The sequence below is a fragment of the Indicator indicator genome, chromosome 15, assembly GCF_027791375.1.
Source record: "Indicator indicator isolate 239-I01 chromosome 15, UM_Iind_1.1, whole genome shotgun sequence".
Classification (NCBI taxonomy): domain Eukaryota; kingdom Metazoa; phylum Chordata; class Aves; order Piciformes; family Indicatoridae; genus Indicator; species Indicator indicator.
Genome location: NC_072024.1, coordinates 12783211 through 12803155, shown reverse-complemented (window position 1 = coordinate 12803155; position 19945 = coordinate 12783211). Strand labels below are relative to the sequence as shown.

The window sequence follows — 19945 nt, the reverse complement described above, 5'->3', positions numbered from 1 at the left end:
GGGTCTCATTACTGCTGGCAGCCAAGCTTGACCACTCTATCTCCAGCACAGCCACGTGGGAGGTATCTTATGGGTCAGCTGTTCCGTGCTTGTCCCAAGAGACGGCCAGTTATGTTGGGTACCTGTTTGGTTGTCTGAGGGCTGTTTTGCAGTGTGTCCATGCCTGGTCCCACTGCTGGAAGGCCCGCAGCTGGAAATGGCCTGGAGGAACCATTACCTTGTTGCAGAGTGTGGAAGAAATGTGGCCTCTTTCTGCCAAAGAGAGAGCCCAGCCTACAGGGACCCTGTCTGGGCACAGAGCTGCATCAGCACCTGTGAGCTAAAACTGCTTCTGCCTGGGGCACAGAAAGTCTATGGCAGAAGCGGATGTTGGCTTGCAGACCTTTATCCCTCCTGGTGATTTGCTGGTTCCGAGCTTTGCAGGGATGTCTTGTGAGCCCCTGCCTGGCACGAGCCCCTCAGCCAGCTCAGCCTCCTGCCAAGTCTTTTCTGCCTGCAACTGGCAGAGCTGGCAGTTCCCTCTTGCCCAATTCTTTACCCTGCAGTTTGGCTTAGCGGATTCAAAAGCAGTTTGGGACGGTGTGTGCTGCACTGCGGCTGCACAGTGCAGGCAGTGGCAGCTGATGGCTCCAGTGGGATGTTGGGGAAGGTGCTGGTACCAGAGCCTTTACCTGACAAAGACAGGGCTCAGAGTGGGGGTTTAAATCTTTTGGACTCATTTCTCCCCAGTAAGTTCCAGTTGGAAAGGCAGGAGGGAGGTGTTTCCTCAGGGGTGCTGTGGCTGCCAGCACCAGGGTCACAGCCTCTGCAGCTCTTGTCCAAAGGGATAGGACTGTCTCCTCGCCCTGTATGGGACCCATGCAGAGCTGAGGGAACTGACACTTCCTGGGCTGCCAGTGGTGGACCTGTGGTCTGAAAATTACCAGACATGCCCTGAAAACAAAGGAAATAATCTGGAGAGCCTGTGAGAGGTGTTGTGGGCAGTGTTAGGAGCTCAGGAGTGTCAGCAGCTCTGTGGTGCCATGGTCTCGGGCAGGAGACGTGGCTTTCAGGCACTGAGTGTCTTCACAGACGGAAGAAGAGAGTTTTGGCTTGAAAGAAGCTGTCTTGCTTTCAGGGTCTGCTCATCTGCTTGAAAATTTGAGGGCGTTTAGCCAGGCTGCTTTATGGTGTGGGGGATTCAGATTCACACTTCTGTGATGCTTGTCTCTTCTCTGTCTTTTTTTGCAGTCCGTCTGGCTGGTTGATAGCACTTTAGGCTTCTGCACAGTCACTCACCAATGACCTGCTGGTTCTCCCATTGCAGTTCATCCTTTGGGTTAGGATTTTGTGTCTTGCCTGGTGTGGAGGATACTGGGCACTGGAGAAATAGGGAAAGGATGACTTCCTCCCAGCCAGCAACTGAGGAATAGATGTCCTCTTCGAGGGAAGACATTTACTCAGGCTTTATTTCCAGGAGTTCAATGGGATCTAAACAAGAGGTTAATTACCCTGTGGAATTAGGGATGCTTTCCTGAATTGTGCGTGAATAGAGGGATAATAAGTCAAGCCAGGGCTTAAAACTCCTGGTCTTTTGTTTAGTTTTAGTGCTTGTCAAACTCCAATGACTTGTTAGCACTTTGAAGAAAGGACATCTTGTTTAAATATTCAGCACTCCATTCATTAAGGTTCGAGTGTTGACTATAAACATCATTTGAGACACCCAATAGATCTTCAGCAAACTCAAGGGAGACAGGCCTGGTGTTCCCCATGCATCCCTGGAGGGTGAAAAACAAGCCCAATAAAAACGTTTCTGTTTCCTCACTTTGGTCTTTTTTTGCTCTGTCAAAGGAAAGCAACCCTAAGGATTTCATGTTGTAAAGGAACAAAAAGGAAAGACAAACCTAACTAAGGGAATTAAATTCTTTGACAGTAAACTTTTTTTATTTTTAATGGTTACTTTTAATCTTCTCAAGTCAGACATTTCCAGGCTTGTTTCTTGCAGCCTAGGATGGAGAAATGGTCACCTGTCTTACTGTGTGCATGTGATGTCACTGAGTTTCACTATGAAAGCATTCCTTGCCTTTGCCTGTTCTTTCCCATCTGCCATCCCTCGGTGGAGCTCATCTTTCTGATTGCTGCAAAAAATAAACAGTTTTGCTGTTGAAAAGTATCACAGCCCCAAATCTTCACTACTGCTTGTAATTGGTGGACTTCATCTGATTTAGTACTGGCCCTGGCAAAATGGCTACAGGTGTTTCTTGCTGCCAAGGGTTTGGATTTTCTCTCCAGAATGTTGTTTTCAATAGCCCCAGAGCTGCTCTTTCCCTTTAAATGTAAAAATAAGAGGAACCCCTGATCTCCTTTCCATGAGCATTTCACTTTGCATCTCAGCACTTTAAATTAAGCCTCATGCCTCAATTATTTTCCTTTCCTTTTAACCAAAGCCCCGTGTGGCAAGGAGCAGCTGTGTCACCTCCCTGGCTCCCTTTTGGTTCTTTCCCCACCAATCTCTCTGGCATGGGCAGCCCACCCTGCAGCTCTGGAGGTCTCTGCCCTCTGGCCAGTCTTGGGGGCTTGGGTTAGGATGTTCACTCAGAAGTGGCTTATTCCCATGACCAAGTGAGGTGCCTGCTGAGCAAACTGAGCTAGCAGGGTGGGCATGTGAGTGGTATTGAGTGCAGATGCTGAAACCAAGGTGCCCAGCTCTGGATGTGGATGTTGGGCAGGAAGGCAAGACCTGGTAGATTTACTTTTTCTGGGTGATTTTTTATTGTGGTAGAGCCTGGGTGTTGCTCTGACATGCTCCCAAGGTCTTGGGTTCTCACTTACACCCTGCAAAAAATTTTGTGCAGGGGGAATCCAGGCGAAGAAGCTCATGTGTGATGGGGGAGGGGAGGAAGAGATTTATGTTAAGAGAGCAAAAGGAGATCCAGAATCAGAGGCCAGGCAGTGCCATCAAGTTGTGCTGCTATGTGGATGCCAGTGTTTTACTAGGCCTAGGGTGTATTTGTGGAGGCACATAAATCATACCCACACGCCACGTACCTCCAGTGCATGGATCTCTAATTAACCAGCCATGGAAAGGGAAGCAGGATTGGAGCCCACAACCCCCAGCACCGTTTGCCAACAAAGCCATGCTCTCTGTCCTAGCAGTGCCTACATTTATCTTTCCTGCAGCAGTGTTTAAAGTGAAAAGGGAGTATCAGGAGAGTTTGATAGGATCCAATTAAATTCCAGCAGATAAAATAATGATGAATTGCAGTTGAGCCCTGGCGAGACGCGATGTACATTACTGCCGTCCCCATAGTGCAGGGGAAGGAGTTGAGGTCATCAACTACAGAAAAATAGGACACAGCTGCAGCCCTAGCACTCCTCCAGAAATGCAGCCCAGGGGGATGGTGCATATGTGAGGGAGGGGGGTTGCAAGGGAGACTGGGATTTGTGGGTTTGCTCACAGAGGACAGAGGAGCACTCCTTCTGCTGCAATTCATTGGGACTGGGATGCCCTGTGGCAAGGGATGTGATGCTCACAGGGCCACCTTGGCTTGTATGGGCTGAAAAGGGCTTGTGCCTTGGCTAGTGCCTTGGCTAGTTGACATGATGCTTGCAGGAGCATCCCAAAATGCATCTCATTGTAATCCTCCCACAGATTTTGGGGTGCCCTCTCGCTGGCTGTGGCTCTGTGCCCTGGGAGTGTGGCTTTTTGGAGTGCTGAGTCCCACACCTCAAAGGGGATCTGGGCAGCTCTCAGTGCCTATTGCTGATATCTGGTGTGTGAGCAGTGGGCTTCCTAGAACCAAATGCGAAATCTTTAGGGGATGTGGACCCACAGCCCTTGCAGCACTCTAAGCTGGTGGGTATCCTCCTTCATGGGGAGGGGGTGAGTGTGTGAATTGGAAAAGCACATGAGGTTGTCAGCTGTTACTTGGGAAGATGCCTGAGATAAGTCTTGGATGGAGAGCCTTGAGACAGGTTTAGTGAGGAGTCCTCTCGCTTGAATCATCACTGCAGAAAGCCTTTCTGGGAATAGCCATATCCAGGTTGATGGGGCTGGCATTGTCCTCTGTCAGCTCTTCCACGCTTGCCTTGCAAACTCTTCCAGAAAGGGACAGAAAGGCTGGCTGGGTTAGGTAAGGAGCCAGACAGCTCATATCTCTGCTGCTGACTCACTCAACATCTTTTCTCCCATCCCAGCACTGCTAGTTTGCTCTTGGGTCTGTGCCTGTCGTTTTCTGGTCCCAGGGCAAATGTCCCTTTCCCAGATCTTGGCTTTGCGGGAGCTGCTGACCTGCTGCGCTGCATCATCCTTTAACGTGGCTGGGGGGGGTGTCTCAGGAGCCTTTGTGGAGCAAAAGCTGGTCTGATAGCAGGGCTGCCTGGCTAGGGTCATCTCCCCACTCACATCCGTTCCAGCCTCCTCGCCCACAGCTCATCCCAGATCGCTGCCAGCCACGGTTGATTGATTAGCTGGGAAGTTAATAACAGATAAGTGTTTAATGGATGTTTAGCACCATGTGAGCTGGAAGCAGGGAGGAGCCAGCATGATGGAACTCGCTGGCTGTGGGCTCTTGTCTAGATCCCACGGGGTGGACAGATTGGTAAGCCAGCCCCCTGCCTGATCCCCAGTGGCTGGGGGCCTTCAGGGCTGGAAAGCAGCTGCTGCTTTGCTCAGCTGTTGCAGTGGGGGTGCTGCCACCTACACGGCTGTGGCTGTGCCCGAGGATGAAGAGGGCACTGTGCTGCTTGCACCACAGCAAGAGCAGCTGCAAGAAGACCTTTTGAAACCGTCCCTCAAAATAAGAGGTACTTTAGAAAATAGAGAGGAATCTGATGGATCTCAACATCCCAGGAGGCTAAGCCATGGCGCACTGTGGCTGCAGCTCCTGCCCACATATGACCAAGCCGTGACTTCGGCTCCAGAACCTCACAGTTACCAGTAATGGCATACAAACTGTGGACTCACTGCCCACCTGTGTGGGGCAGGTGAGAAACTGATGTGGACACGTTTTTCATTGATATCTGCATCCTCTTGCCACAAACACCAGCGGGAGCGATGGCTGCTGCTCATACCTGCTGATTCCTGCTGTACAGTCCTGTGTACCCGTCTGCTCTCCACTGTCTGCTCTAGCTCCATGCCATGGCAAATTCAGCATCCTCAACACAGTGTCCTTTCCAGGGACGCCATCTCTTGTGCAGTCGCCCTGTTCCTGCCTTGGGTTTGGTGCATAAAGAGTTAATGCTCTCCCTCCCTCTCCCCCTATTCTTCTTCCTCCAACCCACCTCCCAGAAGAACTAATTTCCAAAAGCAGCCGGGGCAGAGAGATGCAAATAAGTGTTTTGGACAGCTGCAGGCTGGATGCCTTCCCGAGATGCCAGGGCCCCAGATGAGACATGTCAGAGTACAAATTGAAAATGCCAATTTCACTTACGCTGCCACGTGGCTCAACACAGCTAAATTCTGTTCCGGCACTGCCACCGCCCTCCTCAGCACATGCGCCCTCCTGCTGCCATTCTCCCTCTGCTTGCTGCTGCAAGTCTGGACAGCTCCTCATCATGGTCCTGTTGGACATGTCCTTGAGTGGGTGTAGGGTAGGAGAAGATGATCAAATATGGACTCCCAGCCCAGTTCTGGGTCTGTCTTCCTAAGTCTGGTGATGGGAATGTTGCGGAGAGGCCCTGGTTGAAGATGGTGTGTGACGGAGGTGTGGCTGAAGGTCCTCTGAGCAAACACCATGAGAGGTGCTGTGTCTGAGAGGCTGCATGGTGAGGGGTGATGAGGCTCTTCCTATAGAGGCGACGTGGTGGTGGAGCTGTTGGGTGCCCAAGGGTTGAGTTTTCAGCTGGATGTCTTATGCTTTACAGTGCTGCAGACCTTCTCCCTGCGATGGGCTGCATTTTGGGCTCCTCCACCCTGTGTTTGTGTGGGGTGGGCCCCAGACGTAGCAGCACCAGCAAAAACTGTAGAGGTGAAACTGAAGAGCAGGATTTGCCTCTCACTTGCACTTTGTAGGGCTGAGGGAGGAGTACATTGCCATAGCCATGCCTCACATTGGGCATGTGCCCCATTTTGGTGCTGTGTGGTGCTGGACGTGCTGCCTGGTGGTCTCAGCACAGAAGGGACCAGCTTTGATGCTGAAGCAAGGACTCAAGTGTCTCTTGCTTCCAACAGTCATCTGGGCGCTCTGGCTCCCTTCATGGGTCATGTCCCTGCCTCCCGTGGTGGTGGCTGAGCAGAGCAGACCCATAGGAGCAGTTCTTGGTGCCGGCAAGGGACAAATGTACTTTGTGGGGCAGCAGCTGGAGGAGATACTGAGGCCATCTCCTTTGTGTATGGCACTGGGGCTGCGAAAGGTGACACTTAGGCAGGCTGGAGTTGGTGGCAGGGCTGTGGCCAGCCCGTGGCCGGTGAGCTGCTGCTGGCGCATCCGCCGCTCCCTAACGAACTCCATGAAGCCATGAATCATTCATTTAATCTCTCCCGACACGCCTGTCATTTTCCCGGGCGAGGAGCGGGGAATCTCTTGCCGAAGGAGGTCATTAGCTGTCAGGGATGGTTCCGACTGCCTTCCTGCCTCTGTATCGATTAAACCTCTCTGCCTGCGTGCCGGGGCTGTGTGGGGAATATTGATGGGATTGCTGGGACTAGGACTTGGGTGTTCAGACAGGGAGGAGAGGTTTGGGTGAGGAGGAGGCACTGGCTGGGCTGGAAGGAGCAAACGGAGATGGCTATGTCCAGACAGCAGTGGGTACTGGGGCCTGTATTCATAGTTCCCTGGAGCTGGTGGGGCAGGACCGCTTGGTGTCACCTTCTCACATGGAAGCTTGGGGCATCTGGGTGGTGGTGCTAGTGCTGAAGTAGGGTACGACTGATGGGTGAGCACTGTGTGGAGCTGGGAGCAGAGCAGCTTGTGGGTGCAGTGTATATGTTGACGGGAGGGATGCTCTCCTGAGATCTGTTTACTCTGGGTTGATGGGAGACATTCACATAATGGGGTCATACACATCTCTCTGCTCCTCACCAGGGCATTTTGCCTCACTGGTTAATGGGCTTTGCCACCTTCTTGTTCTTCTCCTGCAGTATTTCTATGAAGGGAATGACATCAGTGACCTGCCAGTCAACTTGTCTGTGGTCTGGAATGGGAACTTTGTCATTGACAACCCCCAGAACATCCAGGGTGAGTGAGAGATGGGACAGGGTTTGGAAAGCAGCTCAGTGCCCTCCCAGCCCCCTTTCCCCACCCCTGACCACAGTTTGCATGAGTGCCTTGTGGGAGGGAGTGGTGCTCCAGCTGCATTGATCACACAGATTTCTAACAAGAAGCTTTTCTCCAAGAAGCTTTGGGAGAGAACTCAAAGCTCTGCCTCAACACTGAGTCCAGTGTGCTGGTGCCTCCTCCCAGTGGAGTTTTGTCCCCCTGGGAGCCGGTGGCATGCATGCAGCATGCTTGCATGAGAGTGGGTGCCCTTCTCCCCAGAGCCCTGTGCCTAGGGGTGCTGTGCTGACCCCTGCACTCCTCCTGCCGTTGCAGCCCACCTGTATAAGTGCTCAGCGCTGCGGGAGAGCTGCGGTCTGTGCCTGAAGGCTGACCCACGCTTTGAGTGCGGCTGGTGCGTGCTGGAGAGGCGCTGCTCCCTGCGGCAGCACTGCCTGGCCTATGACAGCGTCTGGATGCACGCCAGCAGTGGCAACAGCCGCTGCACCGACCCCAAGATCACCAAGGTATGTGGGGACAGGTGGGTGGTGATGCCCTGTGCTGGGGGGAGATAGGGATGCAGGTAGGGCTCTCTGGTGGCACCTCGCAGCAGCCAAATCTCCTGGGTGTTTAGGACTGAGTGTGGCTTGTCACTGCTTTCGTTTCCAAGGCTAAAATCCTCTCTCCACCACCTCTGTGCACTGGGCTTTGGAGCTGTTGGGGGTTGAAAATTTTCCCCAACATAAAATTGCCAGACCAGCTCAGTTGAAAAGCAAATGAAGCTGTATTTACAAGCACAACTGCAATCTGAAATATGAAATGGAATGAATATGTACAAGGTAGACAATATTTACAATTATTATACAATATAGATGCCATTTATAAACAGCACAAGAACCCCCTGGACAAACCAGGGAGCTACCAACAGCTTCCCCCTCCCTGCTCCCTTCCCCCCTGTACAGGGGACAAGAGAAAGAGCAGAGAGTAATTTGTTACTACTTTGCCAAATCAAGAATGCATTCAAGGTCAGCAAAGCCAGCAGAAGCACAGAGCTAGTATCTGCTAGAGTGAGGAAGCCAAAAGAGAGAGAAAGTCAGTGTACACAGCTAGCTTATGTTGGTAATCTGTCCAATGGGATTATGTAGAATTTATCATTATTTTCCTTTTTTACACCCAACAGTAATTTATCTACATTCTACCACTTTCTATTCAAGATCTGTGGAAAATTTTCTAGGCACAGCCTAAAACTACCCCAGTGGCCTGTCTTTGAGATTCCCACCACTCCTGCATGTGACCAAAGGATTGTGGGAAAGCAGTGGCTATAGGTTGCTTCCTCTCAGGTTATCATGCTCACTTGGGCCAGTAGTTCATTGTCATCCCTTTTCCTGACAGCTTTTATGACCTTTATTTAATAAGGTTGTGTGTTAATATTAATGTGCCTGTCTGGGCTGGGCTCCAGGTACATGAGGAGGGACTGGTGGATATTTCTACTGGATACCTTCCATTTACCTGTGGCTGGCTAGGACGCACTGCTGTTAATTACTGGAGTCTTAGCACAAGATCTGATCTGTTTGGATTTCAGTTATTCATCTGATGGAAGCTGGAAATGAGTCATGCCTTCTCCCCACACTGCCTGCTTCTCACAGTGGGCTGGTGTTGCAGTGTCCTGAGTGGTAGCTATGTGGTGGGTAGGGGTTTGCACCCATGTTGGGCACTGTGTCCCTGCTTGCCAGGAGTACTGCCTGCAGAGAGTTGCTTGGGGCTGGCAGAGTGCTGGCAGGACAAGGGATCTGTTCCTGGGAAAGTGGGATCAAGCCCTAGAACCTGCATCCCTACTGGGAGGTCCACTGTTGTGTGCAGGGCTCCCTATCCCCAATGGCTTCCCACCAAGCTCAGGATGAACTTCCCAAAGATGGAGTCCTGGGTATGGTGGGAGTGGAGATCACAGCGACTAGGTCATGCTTGTGGCTATGCTGTAGGCTATGCCCTCTCCTCTTGTGCTTGTGTGGCTGGGGCTGCAGGCATACACGCATGCACTGACACAGCAGATGATGGTGCCTAGCCTTGGTAGCAGCTCTCCTGCCCTGAATCATTATGAAATTTTGCAATAATTTTGGGTGCAAACAGATCTGGTAGCAGGTGGGCTTGACCTGGGTGCCACTCTGTGTTAGTGCCTGGGAGCTGGTGTTTGATGTGGATGTGCACAGGTGATAGGGTGATGCTCATCCAGTAGCCAGCCTGTTACCTGATACTTCCCACAACCCCTGTCCTACACCCTGGGCTGTGGACAGGCTTGGAAATGTTCCAGAGAACAGCCTAGTACAGAAAGGGTACTATGGGTTGGTGGGGGAAAAGAGTCTTCTACAGTGGTTTCAGGAGGAGTTGGAGCCTCCTTCCTGCCCAGCCCACCAGGGTGCATGTGTCTTCATGGATAGTCATGCTGGCCTGGGAGATGACAATGGTTCTTCACTCTTGGAGTTAAGAGTAACTTGTCCATTCCTCAACGGCGGGGACAAGCTCCCTCAAAACCTCTATGGGGTCCTGCCCAGTGCTGCTTGTGACCCTCAGAATGTTGACTCCTTCCCCTGGAAAGAGGGAACCTCTTGGCTTTAGCATCTCCTGGTTCTGCTGCAGCCACCGGTGCTGGGAGCGAGCCCACTTCTTGTGCCCACCACAGCCATTTGCTTGTTGATGTAAAAAAGTCCCTGTGAAACCAACTGGCAAAGAAGCAGTGGTGTTTGTCAGGGCTAGAGGCAAAGGGGAGGCTTGAGCAGCCCCCACTGTCCTTCTCAGCTCTCTCCTCCTGCACACCTTATTCAGCTGTGACCTCCCAGCACCAGGTGCCAACGATGTAATTTCATTCCCGGGCTCATTTCTCTCCCAGCGCGTGGCCCTTGTCAGCTTTGCCGTGGAGGAGGAGGAATCAAACATGCCAGAGCAGCTTTTAACACTCGTTTAGAAACACCAAACAAACAGCCACTTCTTGCCAGCTGTCCTGGTGGAGCTCATTTTAGGGGGAAGGCCCAACCTCATGCTGGCTGCAGCTGCTACAGTGAGCGCCCATCCTGGACTTGGGCAGGAGCTGAGCTGGGTTTGGGCAAACAGCAGCTCTCCACAGCCCTGGAGGACTTTGTTGATGTATAAATTGTGAGTTGTGGCTGCCTTGGTGGGAGCTGGGGCCCCAGGAGCTGGTCTCAGCTCTGATGCTGTCCCAGGGTGTGTCCTGCAGGCTGCCTGTAATGTTGGGGACTGATGCTGAAGGTAGTCAGTCCCTGGTGCTAATGCAGAGGACAATAGTTAACTCTAGAGGTGATGGCTGCGGTGGAGCTCTGGCTCCAAAACAGCCTCTGGCTCCGTGTGGTCCATCAGGGCTGCTGGGGATGTGGACGATGTCCACTGCTGCTTGTTTCCTACCCTCTGCTCCTCTGCCTTGCCTCACTGTGGGGTGGTATCCAGGAATGAGCCTTTGTGTGAGGGGGAGGAGGAAAAGGAGGAGGAGTAGTTTCCAGCTGGCTCAAGTCCCAGGGTTACAGCCACCCAGATTTGCCAGGAATGCAAAGAGCTCAATATGAGCTCAGTCACAGCATGAGCATGGTTGTGGTGTGAACCTGACCAAGCACTGGGCTGGCAGAGGTCCCTTCTCACGTTCTCATGTTAGAGTGGGTCTCTGCCAGTGCCACGGGAGCATGAGCAGAGGTGAACATCACCTGCAATAAATAAGTTCCTTTTTCTGGGTCAAGATGCACCTTCCTCTTGGACCAACCCAGCAGGCATTATTCTCTCCCACAACTGCTGCCAGCAGCTGCCTTTTCACCTGCTGTGTCTTGGTGTCACCGGGGACCAAGCCGCATCCCTGGTCGCAGCTGGGGCATGCAGCCCTGCCATTCATCCAAGTTAATGCTGCAGGTGGGTGCTGAGCCCCCAGGCCAGTGAGCACTGATGTAAAACTGCCTCTACTTAGTTGGATGCAGTGGTGGACCTGCACCTCTATTCATCTCTCATTCCACCACCATCTGCCAGGCTACACCTGCTTTATTGAGCAGAATCCTGGTAAATGAGATGTGGCACTGGGGTGAGGTCCCCTCACTTTCCAGCCGGGCTTGGCACAGGGTTTACCGGTGTAGAGGACCCCTTTTACCCTGCTGCCTGCTGTGTGCAGGGATCTGGTGGAGATGCTTTGTCCTTTGAGGAGGATGGGGGTGAACCTTGGATGTGGGGCCCTCATCCCTGGGTATGTGGGACCTGGCCAAAAGGCAGGCAGATCTGTGCTTTCTCACTGGCTCAGCTGGACCTGTGGCTGACGCTGACCTGTCTCCTTCCTGTTCATTTCCTTGTCACCTGCAAGGCAAATCCATCTGCAGCAGGGTGTCCAAATCCAAACCCTCTGCGTGGACACATCTGGCATCTCCTGGCTTGTCCCTAGGGCAAGTTGTGGATGTGGCTGTCATTCAGTTGTTCTTTCCTGGTTTGTGGGCTGCTTACAGGTGCACTGGCATTTATCACCACCCATCTATTCCTCGCTGCTTGTGGAGGAGTGACAAACATCCTGCAGCTACCTGAGCGAGGTGTTTCTGCAGTTCTGCTCCCTTGATTGACAGGTCATGCTCTCTCCTAGCTGTTCCCTGAGACTGGCCCTAGGCAAGGGGGGACCCGTCTGACCATCACTGGTGAGAACCTGGGCTTGAAGTTCGACGACGTTCGCGGAGGCATTCGAGTGGGCAAAGTGGCCTGCAGCCCCATCGAGAGCGAGTACATCAGTGCTGAGCAGTAAGTGCCTGGCAAGGGGTGAGCCTGCTCCGGATCACCTCAGTGCTAGGTTGGGCACAGGGGTGCTGCCCAGTGGGGCTGCAGAGACGTGGAGCTGCCTGGGAGAGAAGAACATGCTGGTTGTGGTTGCTCTGGGAGGAGCCCAAAGGCTTTGGGGAGGTTGCTGGCAGTGGAAACAGTCACTACCTTGATTTGTTGTGAACCTGCTGGCACCTGGGACCTTTGCTTCCTGTAAGATCTATCCCTTCCTGAAGCTTGTCCATCCCTACCATGGCACAGGGAGGTGCCAGGTCACTAGGGACTGCTTCCCTTCTTCCCTCAGGATTGTGTGTGAAATCGGAGATGCCAGCTTGAGCAAGGTCCATGAGGCACGGGTTGAAGTGTGTATCCGTGACTGCACAACCAACTACCGGGCCCTGTCCCCCAAGAGCTTCACCTTTGTGGTAAGCCCCATGCCAGGGGTTGGGTCTGGTACTGTAAATGGTTTTCCAGGCAAGTTGGAAAAGGGGCCATCCTTTCCTCACGGGGCCATTGGGGAGGCTCTGGGCAAACACTGGGTCAGTCATGCTGGTTGAATTTCTGCAAGGCTGCTGCTGCTCTGCCTCCCTGTGGTCCTGCTGGCACTGCCAGCCCTTAGTACCATGCTCTGCTGGTATCCTATAGGTCCCTCTCCTCTGTGGCCTGTCACCTGCTTGGGGTTGCTTGGGGACATGAATTTCGGTCTCTAGCTTGTCTGACACCAGAGATGTTTTTGTCTTTTCCTTTGACAGACACCCACTTTCTCCCGTGTGATCCCAGCACGAGGTCCTCTCTCCGGTGGCACCTGGATTGCCATTGAAGGCAGCCACCTCAATGCTGGCAGCAACGTCTCTGTGACCATTGGGGGACGGCCTTGTGCTTTTTCATGGTGAGGAGCACAGAGATGGTGGAGGACAGTTGACAAGCACGTTAAGAAGTAATGGGACCCTCAGACAGAGAAAGTGCTGGGAGCCAGGAGGGATCCCAGGGGACCTAACACCGCGGGTGGCTGGAGATGTCTCCTGCAAAACCTCTGTGTGTCAGAGGCTGCAGGAAGAGCAGATTTTTCTCTAAAAGCACAAAGCCCTGAGGCATGAAGTGGATAATTTTTAGATTAGGGATGATAATGGAGCGGCTCTTTAAATATTTTCCTGCGGTAATTACTGGTTATCAGCCCTAATCGCTGCTGTTTGCAGCAGCCGCACGGTGGGAACGCTCAGGAGCTGCTCAGCCTTTCCCGGCTGCCTTTTGTTTCATTTCTTCTATTTTTTAATCCCATTTTTGCCTCCTCCTTTTTCTCTTTGGCTTTCTTGGAAGATTCAGAAGGGGAGAGGGGCTGGGGCAGAGGGCTCCAAGGCAGCATTGGGCACCTCCAGCCACTTTTGCCTCCCTCCTGCATGGGTACTGATGGATTATGCATTTCTGCCCCAGGAGAAGCGCCCGTGAGATCCGGTGCAGAACTCCCCCTGGGCACACCCCCGGTGGCTCTCCTATCCTCATCAACATCAACCGGGCAGAGCTGAGCAACCCAGAGGTGAAGTACAACTACACGGAGGACCCTACCATCCAGAAGATTGATCCCGAGTGGAGCATCAACAGGTGACTCATACGGTGTCCACAGGAAGCTTGTGGGACAGCTGGGAGGCTGTTTTCTGCACAGATCCCCTCCACCCTGTGGGTACATTTTAGTGCTGCTGTGATAGCCATGGGGCCATGCTCCACAGACATGTTGAGAAAAGTGTGAGCAACAGCTTGGCACCAGGGGCCTGCTAACTCCTGGCCTGCAGTGCTCAGCCTGGCAGGGGGCAAGAGCAGAGAGAGCTTTGGATCTGGTTAATTTCAGCTTGACATTTGGCAGTGGCAAATAAAATTAAAATATTTCCCATCGGGGGATTTTCTGAAATGTTTACATATTTTTCTAAAAGGTTTGAATTGGCTGGAGAGGAGGCGGAGAAATCCATTAAGAGCTAGCGCCAAGGGAAACCTTCCCCAGGGTGTTGATGAGGAGTGAGCTCCCCAGGGGCACGGCCGAGCTCTCTGGGACCACAGGGCTTTTAACACCAAGTTATGGAGAAAACTTGGCAGGGCTCAGGCTGCTCTGCCATCCACTGCCTGTGTAGTGGAGAAGAGGGTGGCAGAGAGGATGTCTTCCTCCTGGGGAAGCTTTCCTATTGCAGGTGCCTGGTCTCCTTTATCTTGGAAGCTGCCTTCAGACCCCAAACTGGACACAGGGTGGGATGTTAGCGTTAATTAGCAGATTTTATATCTCTTGTTAGCTCCTGGGTCAGCTGAGATGATTTTTCAGTGGTGCATGCTAGATCATGCTACCGATGGTGACATCTGGGTGGGATATGAGGTCCCTGGGGCATTGTGGTTCACCGAGACTGGGGCAGATGGGTTGATGAGGATAGGTGATTTCCTTCCAGAAGTGGAGAACCAGTGCCAAGCTACCTTTCCTAACCTGTCATCTCCATGATTGTAGTGGTGGGACATTACTGACCGTGACTGGCACCAACCTGGCCACCATCAAAGAGCCCAGGATCCGAGCCAAGTATTCCAGCTCTGACAGGGAGAACGTAAGTAGTGGGGGCTGGGGCTGGGGGCATGATGCTAGGAGGAGGGATGCTGTCCCTCTGCAACAGGGCAGAAAGCATATCCCTTGCCCGTCAGGTGTGATGATGAGGAAGGTCTGAGATATGGGGGCTGCCAACCAAGGACAGGCACTGATCTCTGTGCAGAACCTGCAGCCAGGTGCTGCCAGGGGAAGGTTGAGATCTGAGTGTGCACAACTGATGGGAGGTTTGTGGGATGTCTGCAGAACAGTGACAGAAAGAGCTTGTCCCGAGAGTGCTCCCACTTGCCACCCCTTGCATGTTCCTTGCAGACAGGAGTCTCTCTCTGCCCCGAGATGGGAAGTGGTGCCTGTTGATGTAACGTCACAGGACAGAGGATCCCAAGTCTAAACTGTGTCCAGACCTGCTGTTTGCAGGAGATCCTTGTGAGGTCTGATCCTGACCTCCCTGATGGGACTTGGGTTTGACCTTGTTCTGTGCCTCCTGCAGAACTGCACAGTCTACAATGACACCACCATGGTGTGCTATGCACCTTCCATTGACAACCCTGTGCGGAGCCCTCCTGAGGTTGGTGACCGGCCGGATGAGATTGGCTTCGTCATGGATAACGTTCAGGCCCTGCTGATCATCAACACCACCAACTTTGTTTACTACCCAGACCCTGTTTTTGAACCGCTTAGCCCCACAGGGATGCTGGAGCTGAAGCCAAGCTCTCCCCTCATCCTCAAGGTAAGACAGTGTGTGCCGGAGGACGTATGGGCAGGGAGGTGTCCCTCTGTGGAGGTAGCTTTTTGTCTCTCTTGGGCAGTGTCCTGCACTGCTAGAGCACAAATCTACTTGTGTGGGGTGTTACAAATGTTCCATTTTGCACGGGAACTGACGGTCTTGTTCCTTGTTCCCTCAAAGGGCAGGAACCTGCTCCCACCAGCTGCTGGTAACTCCCGCCTGAACTACACGGTGCTAATCGGGGACACTCCCTGCATCCTGACTGTCTCCGAGACCCAGCTCCTCTGCGAGTCCCCCAACCTCACCGGCCAGCACAAAGTCACGGTAAATGCTGACACTGCTACCTTTGATTCTTGTGTCCCATGTGCCACAAGAGGTTCAGTCTTTATCCCAGCACTGGTCCTGCTGCTTGCTTGTCCTCAGTGGAGGACTGGACAGCCTGTGCACGTGCAGGAGCATCCTCAGGAGCTGTCTTCCTGCTCCCTGGGTATCACTCTCCCCGTTTACAGTTTTGGTAGGACCGAATACTTTGTCCCCATTCTGACACACTCAGCCAGACATTCCTGTGCCTTGGGTGTCCCTGCCAACAGCCTTCTTTCTCCACTGGGTGCCAAGGCACAGCCTTTGCTGAGGTGAGGGTGGTTCCCAATCCATACCCCAGTGCTGGCTCATGCAATAAGGAAGGTTCCTTTGTTTGTAGGATTGTAGTGCAGCAGTGCTTGCACTCCAGGACCCTGACAGGTTGAAAGGCACCCAGCACAGTCCTCCCCAGGATCCCCACCCATGAGGGAACTCACTTCACATCCCATCTGTTACTGTAGTTTTGTCTGAATGAGCCATCAAAATCTGCCTGCTCTGAACGCACACTGGCAGCATGTGTCCGGCATCCCATTAAAGCACAACGCAGCACTCTAGACCAGCTCCTACCATCCTTGAGTTTTTCCACATCCTTCCTTTCACGGGCTGGGAGTCATCCCCTACTACCCAGCACAGTGGGCACAGAGGAGGGCTACCCTGTGCACATGCCCCCTGACACCAAGGTCTATGTTTTCTCCCACCATGGTGCAGATCAAGGCTGGAGGGTTTGAGTTCTCCCCAGGGACGCTGCAGATCTACTCAGACAGCCTGCTCACCCTGCCTGCCATCATTGGGATCGGAGGTGGGGGTGGTCTGCTCCTCCTCATCATCATCATCGTCCTTATTGCCTATAAGCGCAAGTCTCGGGATGCTGACCGGACCCTGAAACGCCTCCAGCTGCAGATGGATAACTTGGAGTCCCGGGTGGCCCTGGAGTGCAAAGAGGGTGAGGGATCCCTGTACCTTTAATGTGGCTGTCTTCAAGGGTACTGTAACATCCCAAGACTCAGTGTGCTTCCAGCCTTCCCTTGCTGTCTTCCAGAGAGGGACTGGGAATGGGCAAAGCTGCTTTATCAGAGGCAGCAAACTCAATTTGGGTGGAATTTGGTTGTTTTTTTTTTTTTTTTTCCATTTAAGAAATTCCCTTTCATTTCTCCAAATGTGAGAAAAGAGAGTGAGGAGGGTAGTGAGGGCTGCCTGTGAGCAGGCAGTCAGTCTCTCATTATGTGACAGACAGATGCTGGGAAATTGGACAGAATTCCATGTATGATCCTGCTGATAAAACCTAATTGCCCATTATCCCCCTGAGCTGGCTCCCAAGGCCCTGACCCTGCCAGCCATAGCCACAGCCAGCTTGGGCATTGCAAATGGAGCAGGCACTGAAAACAAGATAATAAAAAGGGGAAAGAAAGAAAAACCCTTTGCTTCCCCAAATCCCCATCCCTTCACATGCCTGTGGATGGAACTGGTGACAGGAGAGGGGAGGGAGCTGCTGAAGGGGATGGTGTCTTGTCTTCCACAGCTGGCAGATAAAAGGATCTGCTTTTAATTAAAAGGCACAATCTCTTCCCTGCCTTTTCTCTTTTCTAGTCCCACTAGTTACAGATAAGATAGCACGCCTTTCAAGCTGACGGTTTGTTTTTTCTCATCAGGCTGACGAGCCTGCAGTCCACTGCCTGGCTTTCGGCTCCCTTTAAAGTGCCGTTAATTTGATTTTTGTGAGGGTTTTCTCCCCCCAGCCCCTTTCTCTGGTGCATCTCCAGGCCTCTTCTCCCATCAGCTTTTCCCTGTAGGTGCAATTAAAGGTTCAGGACCCCCCTGTATCACCTTTCCCTGGGAGGTGTGGCTGCCTCTGTTCAGATTGAGAGGTGCCAGGGTGGGTGTGTTCACGCTCTTCTCTTGAGTAGTATTTAGGTCAAAAAGAAATGAGGACATTCTTGTGGTTTAGGCTAACGTTTTCCCCACTGAAGCTCTGGCTTTGTTCAAGCCTTGCTGTTTCTGCTGCCTCAACCATTCCTGGGAGGTTGCAAGTGCTGAGCTGTGGGGATTTGAGCCTTTTGGGACCTGGCAGTCCTGTTTCCCAAACTGCTACTTGATTTATTCTGGGGAAGCCATTCCCACCCTCTGCAGCTCAGTTTCTTTATCTGTGAGATGGGGACAGGGATGTGGAGCTGATGCATGCCTGGGGGGACCCCGCCTGTGGTGTGCTGGGGGATGTGACAGGAGCTGTGTGCTGGGACTCTGGGATGTGCTTCTTAATGTTACTTTTCCCACCCCAGCCTTCGCTGAGCTGCAGACTGACATTAACGAGCTGACCAACGACCTGGATGGGGCTGGCATCCCGTTTCTGGATTACCGCACCTACGCCATGCGGGTTCTCTTCCCAGGGATAGAAGACCACCCTGTGCTGAAGGAGATGGAGGTGTGGTTCTGTCTGTCTCTGTAGTGTTTCACGCTGGGGGATGTGCCCCAGCATAGTCCCTTGTGTGAGTCTCTGTGCCCTAGCCACAGGGCTGGAGAGATGCTTTGGTGGGATGCTGGCCCAGCCTGGTACAGCTAAGAGCTGCCATGAATGTGGACCGGCTGCCAAATGGTTACTGTGCTCCCTGACATTAATATCAATATTTATATTAATATCATTGCTGCTGTCATTTTCTACAGCACTTGCTTTATTCAATTGGGTTTGTTTGATGCCTGACCGGCTGCTCGTTTCTAGCAGACTTGTCCAACATTGCCTGCTTGCTTAGCTCCATTTCCCCACACAGAACCCATCCTTGGCATTCTCCTGTTCCCCAAACCAGCTCCTTCTCCTCTCCAGGCCTCCCCATGTCTGTTTAATTTAGTGCGTGCAATTGCACAGCAATTGGCTTCTCGTTTGCTGAGCTGCTGAGGCCGCTCTTGATTAGAGAAAGGAGGGGACTGACCTTAGCTTCCCCTCGCTGCTGACCTGGCACAGTAATTAATGTCGACGTGGGCTTCACAATGTATTTAGGAGAAGTAATTGGCCCTGGTGCAAGATGCACGGTCACTAATTACAACACAACAAGCTCTTACCCACTGCAGATGCACGTGCTGGTGTTGTACGCCAGCATGGCTACAGCACAGGACCCTGGCCCTCTGCCTGCTCTCTTTCCCTGATCCCTAATCCCAGCTCTGGAGGGCTGTAGGGACCCAGTTTCCACGAATTTCCCCTTGCAGCTCAGGTTTCCGGATACTCAGAGCCACAGCAGGCGTGAGCGTAGCCCTCCCTGGAGCTTGGCCCTTCCTGTCTGTGCAGGCTGTGCCTGGCTCTCCTCTCACCTCTGCTCTTGCTCTTAAGGATTTTTCCTAAAGAGACAGGGGTGGAAAGAGTGTCAAAAAGGGTATCAGAGGAGGATTTTTGCATTTGCCGCAGCAGGGTGAGTAGGATTTTGTCCACTTCCAGCTCCTAATTCAAAACATCCCACTTGAGAGAGCATGCTAGCTCAGCCTGACCTGGGAAACAAGGAGTTAAAGTTGCAAAGGAGGGGAAAGAAAAAAAAATTCCCCAAAAGAGATTAAATACAGCCACTACAGTTGTGTAAGCTTCATGTAATTTAATCAGGCTTACTTTTATTTGTCTCTTTACTCAGAGTGTAACATTAGCTATTGCAAGTGACGGGCAGGAACCAGCACTTGCTCACATAGGCACTAATCCGCAGCCAGCACCAGGCTGCAGGTACCAGCTCCCTTCCTCTGCAGGTTTTGGGGAGGAGGTTTATGCTCTGTGTGAATTTAAGCCTGATTAAATATTTAATTCAGTATTGTTCATTTATTTCTGCTAATGATCAGCAAGTTAAACACAGGAGCTCAGGCATTGCCATGCTGCTTGTGGCGGGGGTTTCATGTCCTCCTTTACTGACTGCCAAGGCTTCAGGAGGGTGGCTGTTAGGCAGGGCCCATTTCCCATCTTACTGAGATCCTACTGCTCTGCTGGTGGGAGAAAGTATCTTATCCTGTGGTCTCCTTCACCTTGTCTTGGCTGCAAAAGCACCAGCAATATGCAGGGATGGGTATGCACTGCCCCAGTTTTCTTGATGGGTCTGGTAGGTCTCCAATGCAGCTGCTGCTCTCTAGCCAATTCGTGGGTCTTCCCATGCTGAGGAATTGACTGGTATCTCTGTGTCCCAGCAGGGAGCAGCCAGTGCTGATGAACCTCAGGCATCTGCCCAAGTTACTAGCATCATTGCATCAAGGACCCTGCAGAGTCTGGAGGGAGAGACTCGGGGAAAACATTATGTAAAGCATTTGTGTTCCTAGCAGAACATTATCCTCTGACCTGCATTAAGGGAAACTGAGCCATGTGCTTGT

At 52.4% G+C, this 19945-nt stretch overlaps 1 protein-coding gene across 2 annotated transcripts in view; it reads left to right on the top strand.

Annotated features, from left to right (window-relative positions):
- Positions 1–19945, top strand: part of PLXNA1 (plexin A1) — a 104586-nt gene that overhangs the window by 59771 nt on the left and 24870 nt on the right. For both annotated transcript variants that reach the window (XM_054387464.1, XM_054387463.1), the window contains exons 10-20: positions 7061–7157; positions 7512–7702; positions 11791–11942; positions 12265–12385; positions 12713–12849; positions 13392–13559; positions 14443–14536; positions 15023–15262; positions 15440–15583; positions 16328–16562; positions 17896–18038. In XM_054387464.1, coding sequence (XP_054243439.1) covers positions 7061–7157; positions 7512–7702; positions 11791–11942; positions 12265–12385; positions 12713–12849; positions 13392–13559; positions 14443–14536; positions 15023–15262; positions 15440–15583; positions 16328–16562; positions 17896–18038 — 1722 coding nt within the window. The remainder of the gene's footprint in view (positions 1–7060; positions 7158–7511; positions 7703–11790; positions 11943–12264; positions 12386–12712; positions 12850–13391; positions 13560–14442; positions 14537–15022; positions 15263–15439; positions 15584–16327; positions 16563–17895; positions 18039–19945) is intronic.